At 34.3% G+C, this 10,000-nt stretch overlaps 2 protein-coding genes and 1 long non-coding RNA gene across 11 annotated transcripts in view; 2 read left to right on the forward strand and 1 right to left on the reverse strand.

The window, feature by feature from the left end:
• LOC124428120 (myc box-dependent-interacting protein 1) overlaps positions 1-2,829 on the forward strand; it is a 35,840-nt gene extending 33,011 nt beyond the window's left edge. For 4 of the 5 annotated variants that reach the window (XM_046971814.1, XM_046971812.1, XM_046971815.1 and 1 more), the window contains one exon: positions 1-480. This exon is cut by the window's left edge and continues 733 nt beyond it. The gene's annotated coding sequence lies outside the window, so the exon portion shown is untranslated. Of the gene's footprint in view, positions 481-1,330 lie in introns of those variants that run through there. The other variant, XR_006943087.1, reaches the window with a different exon arrangement.
• A 98-nt stretch (positions 2,830-2,927) lies between these two features.
• Positions 2,928-5,926, forward strand: LOC124428122. Of its 5 annotated transcripts, XM_046971828.1 has the most exons (6): positions 2,928-3,433; positions 3,536-3,805; positions 3,983-4,270; positions 4,337-4,620; positions 4,777-4,901; positions 4,980-5,926. In XM_046971828.1, exons 2-6 carry the CDS (start codon positions 3,590-3,592, stop codon positions 5,066-5,068), a joined length of 1,002 nt encoding a protein of 333 aa, XP_046827784.1. In that variant the 5' UTR covers positions 2,928-3,433; positions 3,536-3,589; the 3' UTR covers positions 5,069-5,926. The 5 variants fall into 5 exon arrangements, 4 of the variants coding, with proteins under 4 accessions (XP_046827784.1, XP_046827783.1, XP_046827786.1 ...); XR_006943088.1 differs by having other exon boundaries at positions 3,983-4,594; XM_046971827.1 differs by having other exon boundaries at positions 3,983-4,620.
• A 14-nt stretch (positions 5,927-5,940) lies between these two features.
• On the reverse strand, positions 5,941-7,651 carry LOC124428123. Its single transcript, XR_006943089.1, has 2 exons — positions 6,792-7,651; positions 5,941-6,688 (listed from the first exon to the last, which is right to left on the reverse strand). It is a non-coding gene; the product is annotated as an uncharacterized LOC124428123 (long non-coding RNA).
• Positions 7,652-10,000: the final 2,349 nt, after the last annotated feature.

Here is a 10,000-nt window from a genome sequence, read left to right on the forward strand (position 1 = left end):
AGTGTACATAGATCTACATATATTACATTTAGTGATAAATAACTTTTATGAGAGATAACTTTTTTCGTGGCCACTAAGAAAGAAGAAGAAAGAAAGAAAGAAAGAGAGAGAGAGAGAGAGAGAGAGAGAAATAATTGTTAAGAGTTATCATCAAGAGTTATCGATGATATCTCTACACAAAAGCTCTTTTTTACGAGGGATCTTTTTCAAATTTTTCATGGTCTAATCATCTCTACTTTACATTCTTAAATCATCTCGAAAAATATCTAGAAGTAGTTTATGATAGTGAGAAAGAAAGAAAGAAAGAGAGAAAGAGATTTAGATCAATCAATTTTTCCACTTTTACTATTTAATTCTATGACGATAAATAGACAGATATTATTCTTACACGATAAACATAGGATAATAAAAGGAAGTAGTATCGTATGAGATTCAATGGGGCAATATAAATATTGATATTAAATTTTCAATGATATAAAATTTTCAAATGTTATTTAATCTATTTTTTTTTTTTTTATATTCTTTATCTTTTCTTTTTTTTCCCTTTTTTAACAAACAGATCTTTCTCGTATTATATTTTAAAGAGATGTAATAGAATTTCATTATAATAATATATTTCTTTTTCTAAATTTGATTCAATGTTCTTTTCTTACAATATATAAATATATATATACATATATTCTCTGTACCTTACATACATAATACAAGAAATGTAGGGAATTTGATAACAGCACTAAAGGGCAACTATTATTACCGATCCTGTATTAATTTGTATAGTCAAAGTAGGATGATGGATACCAATGGTCCAATATCACCAATTTTATAGCTTTGATTAATACTCGTTATATAGATCTGTTAGAACAATCATGTATCCTCATATACGAACACACATATTTGTGTAATAAAACAGTGCTATAATAATATATATACATATATATATATATATAAATGTGTGTATATATATATATATATATACAATACAATATAATGTTAGAAGATTATTGGTATCGGCTTCCATTTGAGAGTGTGTGTTTTTATTTTATGATATTATTCAGAAAGATTATTTGTAAAATATTTAATAGGAAAGTTGGATTGTTTATTTTATAAAAGAATGATGAATTTGCTGTTCAAGGATTGATCCATTGTCATTACTAATAATAAATATTAAGATGATTTAAGAGTATTATTGGGCAAAATAATAATAATAATAATAATAATAATAATAATAATAATATAATAATAATAATAATGATAATAATAATAATGATAATGATAATGATAATAATAATAATAATAATAATAATAATAATAATAAAAGGTCTCTTCACAGGTTTTCGTTGTCAAAGATTCGTCGTCTCTAATCGGTGTATATCATTATTATACATATATATATATATGCATATATATATATATATATATATACACATAAGTTAAGAGTGCAATAACTTCTTTGCATAAGCCAAATTATTGTAAGCGTATCGAATCGTGGACCAAGAGAAAACAAAAACAAAAAAAAAATTGTGAACTTTGATTCTTCAATGCCAAAAGAGCTCTGGTTTAAGACTGTGAAGAAGAACATGAGAGAAAAAAAAAATATTTGATAATTATTTGTTATAGGTATAAGTATTTATACTCCACTTTTTTTTTTTTTTTTTTTTTTTTTTAATTAAGTTCCTGACTTATGTTTTATTTTTTAAATTACATTCCAGAAAAATTTGTCATACTCATATATATATATGCACTTACAGTAAAACATACATGAAATATATTATTTCAGAATTAAAATGAACTTAATAAATTTCAATTAATTGGACTTCCAAATTACACATAAAAAAACATCATTCAGAATTGTCATTAGATTCAAAAGTCTAAATATAATTAAAAGTGGAGTATAAAGTTGTGCCTTGATTTTCTAAGTTTAACGAGTACCATGTACTATATTGTCTTTTATCGAATGTATTCAATGATAACGAAATAATATAAATGTATTTTGTTGAGTTGAAAAAAGGAAAAGAAAAAGAAAAAAAAAGGAAAAAAAACGATATTTATATAATGATAGCGCTGAAAGAGAGAGAGAGAGAGAGAGTGTGTGTGTGTGTATGTGTATGTACGTTTAAGTTTGGAAATCAACATGTTACTGCCATGGGGTACAAAATTAATCTTTAAAATCGTATGATTAATTTTAATTAGATGTGTGTCAAAACTTTCTGTTATAATATAATGCCCTTTATACTGCGTACAATTTTTATCTGACCGAACGATTTGCATTTAATATTTGAAGGGGGAAAAAAAAAAAAGAAAAAAAAGAACAAACAAAAAACGAGAGTGAGAGAGAGAGAGAGATTGAGATTGAGATTGAGAGAGAGAGAGAGAGAGAGAGAGAGAGAGAAGAAAAAAAAATTATTAAAAAAACGAGAGAAAAATAAGAAAAATGATTTTTAAGAGGTTTGAATATCATCATCCCTCTTTCCAAGTAATATTTCCAATAACACTTAATAATCATACACGTTCTTTGGATACAGTCGGGTTATAATTTTATTATACATAATTAGAGAACGGCAATATATAATACACGAAGAAAATATATTTAAAAAATATATATATACATAAAAAAAAAAAAATAAAAAAAATAAAAAATAAAAAAATACATTTTAAAGAAAAAAAAAAAAAAAGAGATAACACCAAAGCATTCTATACTTGAGCTTAATAGAAGAAGAATGTTATCAAACAGTGTAGTAGTGTATTATCAACATTTTTAGGTTATAATAAACAAAATATATATATATACATATATACATATATATATATATATATGCAATATAATATTGACATTCTCGAAATTTACACTTATATTTTTTTTCTTTCTATAGTCTTTTTTTTTTTTTTAACTCTCGCCACGATTTAATTTCTCTAATATACATAAAGATACAAAACCCTTTTTTTTTTATTATTAGAATTTTTTTTCTTTTTTTTTTTTTTCTTCTTTTTTTTTGTCTTTTTTGAGATATTACTGTAGCATAGAACAATCGAATATCGTATTAAACGTATATCATTTTTTATCCATCGTTAATACGTCATTCTATTAGAATTGATCAACATAACCTTAAAAAAAATCATTACAAATGTATACAATTACATCAGTCTCTTTTTAATTTGATCTATTCAATATACAAAGTCGATCTTAAATAAATAATTATTGCCTTGTATACAGTCAACCTGTAGAAAAATAATTTAAACATCTAATTATTTTTGTTTCTTCCTCTTTGTTTTTTTTCCTCTTTCATTTCATGATGATTCAATGTAATATAAATTTATTGTAATATTTATTATCAACGTATCGACGAAAGATTTACATCGATTAGAAGAAAAATACGTATACGTATTTAAAAAAAAAAAAAAAAAAAAAAAAAAAATGATCACTGTCGTGGATTTAGTAAGTCAAAAAAGAAAAAACAAAAAAAAAAGAAGTTGGCGGGAAATTCGAAATATGAAAAAACGTGCTAATGATCATCGCAATCGCGTTTACGTGTTTTAGGAAAAAGATTGAATATTTAATCCTTTTCTGAGAAAAAGATTAAATATTGTAAAAATGTCTCGAAAGTATCAACAAAAACGTTGGAGCGAGCCTTTATTGAGCAGACATCATTTTTCATATTTACCAGCGACCTCGGAGGACGACGACATAGATTTTATTCAACAGCGTGTAACTTCTGGGGAGGATTATTCAATGGACTGTTGTTTGTGTCAGGATCATTATAATAAGAAAAAAAAATCGACCAAGTATTTGATCAACGACGATATCAAGGCAATAATTTGAATGCACGTATTCTTTTGAAAATGACAGCGAATGAGAGTTTAGAGAGAAAGAAAGAGAGAGAGAGAGAGAGAGAGAGAGAGAGAGAGAGAGAGAGAGAGAGAGATGATAGGATATATAATGAAATTTTGTAGATAAATATGTATACTTTACGTGTTATCCAAACAGAGATCGAGTAGACTACGTTCACAAAGAACAAGAGAAAACATGGAATTAAGGTTGATTGGAAGTCAGGTTGAGGAAGCCTTAGGCGATGACAGGCAAGCAGTTTTGATACAACAGTTGGATCTTGTCAGCAATGCACTTGAGGCATTGATCCATTTCGTACAATCCTTACAAGTAACCAATCTAGCTGTTCAAAGGACCATAGACATTGGACATTTGTTAATTAATAATCGTTCATCATTGACCGATAATTCAACGAGTTTAAAATTTTTAACAGGACATATACAACAGGTAGAAAATTTAACAGCGAATGATTTATATATTAATATTTATTCTTATAACGATTGGATTTATCAGATAGAGAATAAAAAGAAATTTCGTTCGTCATTCTTACAAGATTTAAAGGAACACTGTTTGAAGAGTATGACCATGTCCAAACAATTACGTATTTTATTGGAGGAACATAAATCAAGGAAAGAAGATTTTTCGATTGCTGCGAAAAATTTTCAAAATTTTCTTAACAAATCTAAATTGTCATCGTCGCAATTAGAAAAATTACGTCGACAGTATGATATTATCTTGGAGGATTATCAAGAGAGTAAACAAATTTTGGACGTAAGATTACCGAAAGTCGTGAACGCGTACGTTAAAGAAAAATAATATACATTGTCGTTTCTATTAATATTGAGGTTAACAATCTATTTAAATCTCGTATATCCATTGAAAAACAGTGAACGTTATTCTTAAACTAAAATGTTGTTTTATTGTTGTTGTTGTTGTTGTTGTTGTTGTTGCAGAAGATTGGTAACATTGCACGAAGGTTTTGGAAGGATAATCGAATTTTTTAAAGATTTCGATTATTACAAAGAAATTTCGGAAATATTTAAACAATTAAGAGAGAATTTGTACATCGAGGATTTCGGTAATTAATGGAAACCAAAAAGAAGTAATAATAATTAATTTCTTAATCCTAATCTTAATTTTCTATTTCTCGATACAGTAAAAGAACACAGCATTGCCGTCGAAATACCGGGAAACGTGGAAACGTGTCAATTGTGTCAAACGACAAATCGAGTCGATAAGAAATAATAATAAGAATAATAATAACAATCGCGAATAAAAGTGTTTTCATCATTGAAAAATGTATGTTGGTAGATTAGATATACAACGAATTATAGACGATTTGTGGGAAATCTTATAAGTTTAATCCTCTTACAAGACCGTGTCAAGGTTTGTCCATGCCACTGATCATCTTGTAAACTTAAAGGATCTCGCGATCCATCGGTGCAGAAAAAAAGAAAAAAGAAAAAAAAAAGAAAGGAAAAGAGAAAAAAAATGACAAGATATAATCGGCTTTCGAACGAGAAAATAAAATCGATTTGTATTACAACGAGATTAGTAGTAATATTTGTCAAAAGCTAGTAAAAATAAAATGATGAATAAAAGTTCTATTTTACGTAAGAAAAAAAAGAAAGAAAAAAAAGAGAGAAAATAAAAATATACAGTAAACAAACGAATCGTTTAAGTCACTTGACAAACATGCATCGTCGTATTCTTTTCAATCAAATGGCGGCCAGCGAGTGATGACGGCAACATGGCGGCGTGCGTGCGCATAACAAGATGGAGCGACCAATAGAAATGCAGATATAAATAGCGAATCGTTTTCCACGACAGTCCACGCGTTTGGAATGATTCGAATCATCGATGGACTTGGAGAAATGATTGGAATAGTTCGTAAAAAAGGAAAAGAAAAAAAAAGCAAAAAGAAAGATATAAAACAAAAAGAATGAAAGACAATAAAACAAATACAGGAAAAAGTTACTTGAACGGTTTGACAAATGAAAGATATAAATAATATCGTTTTTAAAATAGATTAAAGAAAATACAAAGGTGAAATGTTAAAAGTGTAATAAATAAATATTAGGGGAGGAAGGATTTGAAAAATAATCAATTACTTTTGATTTAAAAAAAAAAAAAGCTTTATTACTTCATAAAAGTTTTTAAGTATCAATTCAAGATATAATTTCATTCTTCACTCAGGATAGTTTCCCATTTAATGAACCCTTTCTCAGGTTCACTTTTTAAAAACATGTACATATTTCGAATGGAAAAAAAAACCTATTGAGATGGCTTTACATTACTTAGGTTAAATTTTGAAATTTTTTTTTTTGCTACGAATGTTATGCTTCAGAGGCTTAAAAGAGGCTTAAAAATGATCGGTAATTGCTAAATCAGGGTAATAATATGACTAAGAACTTTCCAGTTTAACTCGAAAATTCGATCGATTAAAACTGATCGTAATTCATTAAGTTTATCTTTCGATCCATCCAATTATTGGCAATAAATAATAGTCGTGATAGTTTCATACGGTTTGAATAGCTCATAATGAATTAATGAATAAACGATCTATTTCTCGTTACAATTTGAGAAACGGTTCATATCTGTACCTTGTCAGCAAATAATTGCGAATTTTTTACCTCTGCTGGTTTTTGCTCGGCAGACAATTAATGCGCCGTTCAAATATCCATTCTGTTTGTTTTGTCAATGAGTTTTAAACGTTCTCGCATCGTTGACCAAGAAAAATCGAGCTTTTCCTTGGATAATTCTGTCAATCGTTAACCTTCTGATCACTTTCTCGACTCAGTGACTTTAAAATGTCATCATAAAGATACGATACACTTCCGGATCTTCTATGCATTCTGCGAAATCCTATCGGCAGATATAAATTTATGTAATCACCGTTCGACATTTGTTTATCGTTAAGGTTCAATGATCATTGATTTGTTGGAATGCTTTGGTGTGGTATTCATACCTTGATCGAAAAAAAAGCAGCATACCAATGACCCTAACACGTGACTTCATGGAAAACGGGGCTTCAACATTTCGGTGTTTGACTTGACTTTAACATTACAGTTATGTCATGAAAAAAAAAAGTAAATAAATTAAAAGAGAACAAATTCCAAAAGGATATTCTTTCACCAGAAGCTACCAGCATAGAAAAGTTTCTTCAAAATTCAAATATAAAAAATATACGATTTCTTTCTGGTCGTACGTAGGAAGGAAGGAATGAACGAATGAAGAAGAAGAAAGTTAATGGTGCATAGATACATCGATAGAGGGCAGGTCCGTTGCTTCGCGGGCGAATCGTACGCGCGCTATAAAGACAGAGAGAGAGAGAGAGAGAGAGAGAAAGTAGAGTAGAGTAGAGTAGAGTAATGATAGGGCGGAGAAGTGGGGAGAGAGCACTGTGAAGCGAGCGAGTGAGCGAATGAGCGTGGATAGAGTGAGCGAGGGAGGGAGGGATAGAGAGAGATAGAATATAACCTATATCCGTAGTGTGTCTCGGCCGGTGCGTTGTCGTCGTCGTCGTCGTCGTTATTGTCGTCCTTATCGTCGTTATCGTCGTCGTTGTCGTCGTCGTCGTTGTCGTCGTCGTCGTCGTCGTCGTCGTCGTCGTCATCGTCGGCGTCGTTATATTCTCCGTGCCACCTCCCCCGACGGGTGGCGGCCGGTTTAGAGATCGCTGCTGTCCTTAACGTCGGATTTTAATCTCGTTAAAGACAGTGGGTTTAATGTGTGGACACACGTGTTCTATTACAGTGATATATGGCCGGGCGGGGGGAACATTTCTTCCCTCTCTCTCTTTCTCTCTCGTTTTCTTCGACGATTAGAGTAAGACGATAATAATGTAAAAGAGAGTGAGAGAGAGAGAGAGAGAGAGAGAGAGCGACGGCCTAACTCGGGCGCACGTTCGCGACACTTCGTACGTTCGTTCGTCTGTCTGTCTGTCTGTCTGCCTGTCTGTTTGTCTGTCAGTTTGTACATACTTATGTACGTTCGTTACGCTACGTAGTCGTCGTAGTGTCGTCGTCGTCATCGTCGTAGTCATCGTAGTAGTCGCCGTTGTTGTTGGGCTTCTCGGCAATCTGGTTTGGTTTAACAGGATTCCACGTAGATAAAGAGAGAAAGAGAGAGCAAAAGAGAGAGAGAGAGAGAGAGAGAAAGAGAGAGAGAAGTTGGTAGTAGGAGGGTCGATAAAAGTCCGTGTACCGAACGGGCGCGCCGCGAATCGTTCGAGTTCGCTCACCGCGCTCGAACCTCTCTCTACGTGTGTGGCCGACGTTTTCTACTCTTCCTTATTCAACCCTCGGTATAACGTGTCGCCTTTTGCTTCGAGCGACACAAAAAGAGAAAGAGAGAGAGAAAGATACAAGAGAGAGAGAGAGAGAGAAAGATACAAGAGAAAGAGAGAGAGATAGAGATAGAGATAGAAAGATAAATAGATAGATAGAACGAGAAGTGGCAGGATAGTAGTAGTTGTTCCTCCCCGGTGCCCAGTCAGTCGCCTGTTCTGTTCTGTTCTGTTCCGTTCCGTTCCATTCCATTCCATTCCATTCCATTCCGTTCTGTTCTCTCCGGCGTTCCGGCGTTCGTGATACGCGCGCGCGCGCGCGCCCCCGCGTGTGCGTTAAAGAGACACCATTATTTTCTTTCCCCCCACCCCTTTGGCGACGCCGTCGTCGTAACTGCCGCCGCAGCAGCAGCAGCCGCCGCCACCGCCGCCGCCGCCACCACCGCTGTTCGTATAATACTCTCTCTCTACGTCGGGTTTTCTTCTCGTCGACGTCGTACGTCGTCGTCGTCGTCGTCGTCGTCGTCGTTAAACGTCGTCGTCGTCGTCGTCGTCGTCGTCGTCGTCGTCGTCGTCGTCGTCGTCGTCGTCGTCGTCGTCGTCGTCATCGTCATCGTCGTATAATCGTCGACGACGTTGTAGGTCGTCGGTCGTCGGTCGTTGGTCGTTAGTGTGGTGATCATATAGCCGTGTATACGTGTTGTGTGTTCGCGCTCTCTCTCTCCTTTTCTCTCTCTGTCTCTCTCTCTCTCTCTCTAAATTACTCTCTCGCGAGTCTTGTGAATCCCACGAGCGAGCGAACGAACGAGTAAGAGAGATAGAGGTAGAAATATAGTGGATAGTAAAGAAGAAGGGGAAACGAGAAAGAGAGAGAGAGAGAGTGTGTGTGTGTGTATGAGAGAGAGAGAAAGAGACAGCGCCGGTGAGTTACCACACCCAACCGAGCGAGCCGTAGAAAATCCCTCGCGCGATTGGTACGCTCTTCGAGCGAAGGAGCGTAGAGAGACATACAGAGAGAGAGGGAGAGAGAGAGAGCGAGAAGGAGAGTGAGTGAGTGAGTGAGTGAGTGAGTGAGTGAGTGAGTGAGAAAGAACGAACGTTGAACGAGAGAGAGGGAGAAAGAGAGAGAGAGTGAGAGAGTGTTGCCGGCGATATCTCTCCTCTTTGCCGTCAACTTCGCCGTCAACTTCGACGTCGTCGTCGTCGTCGTCGCAAACTTCGACGTCGTCGTCGTCGTCGTCGTCGTCAACCTCGACGTCGTCATTATCGTTGTCATTATAGTTCAGTAGTAGTAATAGTAGTAGTAGCAGTAGTAGAAGAAGAAAAAGAGGAAGGAAAAATAATACAGAACACACACACCCACACACATCATAAATACATATATACACACACGTACATATACACATACATTAAGATAAGAAACGAGCAAGGAGGTTACTATACTACTCGTGTCATTTCGTGTGTTTAATAATCATCATCATCATCATTTTCGTCGTCGTCGTAGTCGACATCTTCGTCGTCTTCATCTTCGTGGATCATCGTCGTGCTGCTCGAGGACGCTAAGTTGGTCTCTCTCTCTCTATTTTTCTTTCTCTTTCTCTCTCTCTCTCTCTCTCTCTCTCTCTTTCTCTTTCTCTCGCGTGCGTGAATGCGTGCGAGCGAGCGAGCGAACGAGCGAGCGGACGAACGGACGAACGAGTACGAACGAGCACGAGTGCGAGCGAGAACGAACGAACGAACGAACGTACGAACGAACGAACGAACGAACGAACGAACGATTCTCTCTCGGCTTGTTTCACTTCTCCTTTATTTTTCTTATTTCTGCGAGGAGAGTATATTAGAAAAGAAATAAAAGTGATAAATAAGAGGAGGAGGAAGAAGAGGAAGTA

This window comes from Vespa crabro, chromosome 11, assembly GCF_910589235.1.
Source record: "Vespa crabro chromosome 11, iyVesCrab1.2, whole genome shotgun sequence".
Classification (NCBI taxonomy): Eukaryota; Metazoa; Arthropoda; class Insecta; order Hymenoptera; family Vespidae; genus Vespa; species Vespa crabro.

Coding starts and splice junctions, on each gene's coding strand:
- LOC124428122 (XM_046971827.1), top strand. CDS start 3,590: ATGTCTCGAAAGTATCAACAAAAACGTTGGAGCGAGCCTTTATTGAGC. Junction 4,621..4,776: donor TTACCGAAAGTCGTGAACGC/GTACGTTAAAGA, acceptor TTGTTGTTGCAG/AAGATTGGTAACATTGCACG. Junction 4,902..4,979: donor TTTGTACATCGAGGATTTCG/GTAATTAATGGA, acceptor TTCTCGATACAG/TAAAAGAACACAGCATTGCC.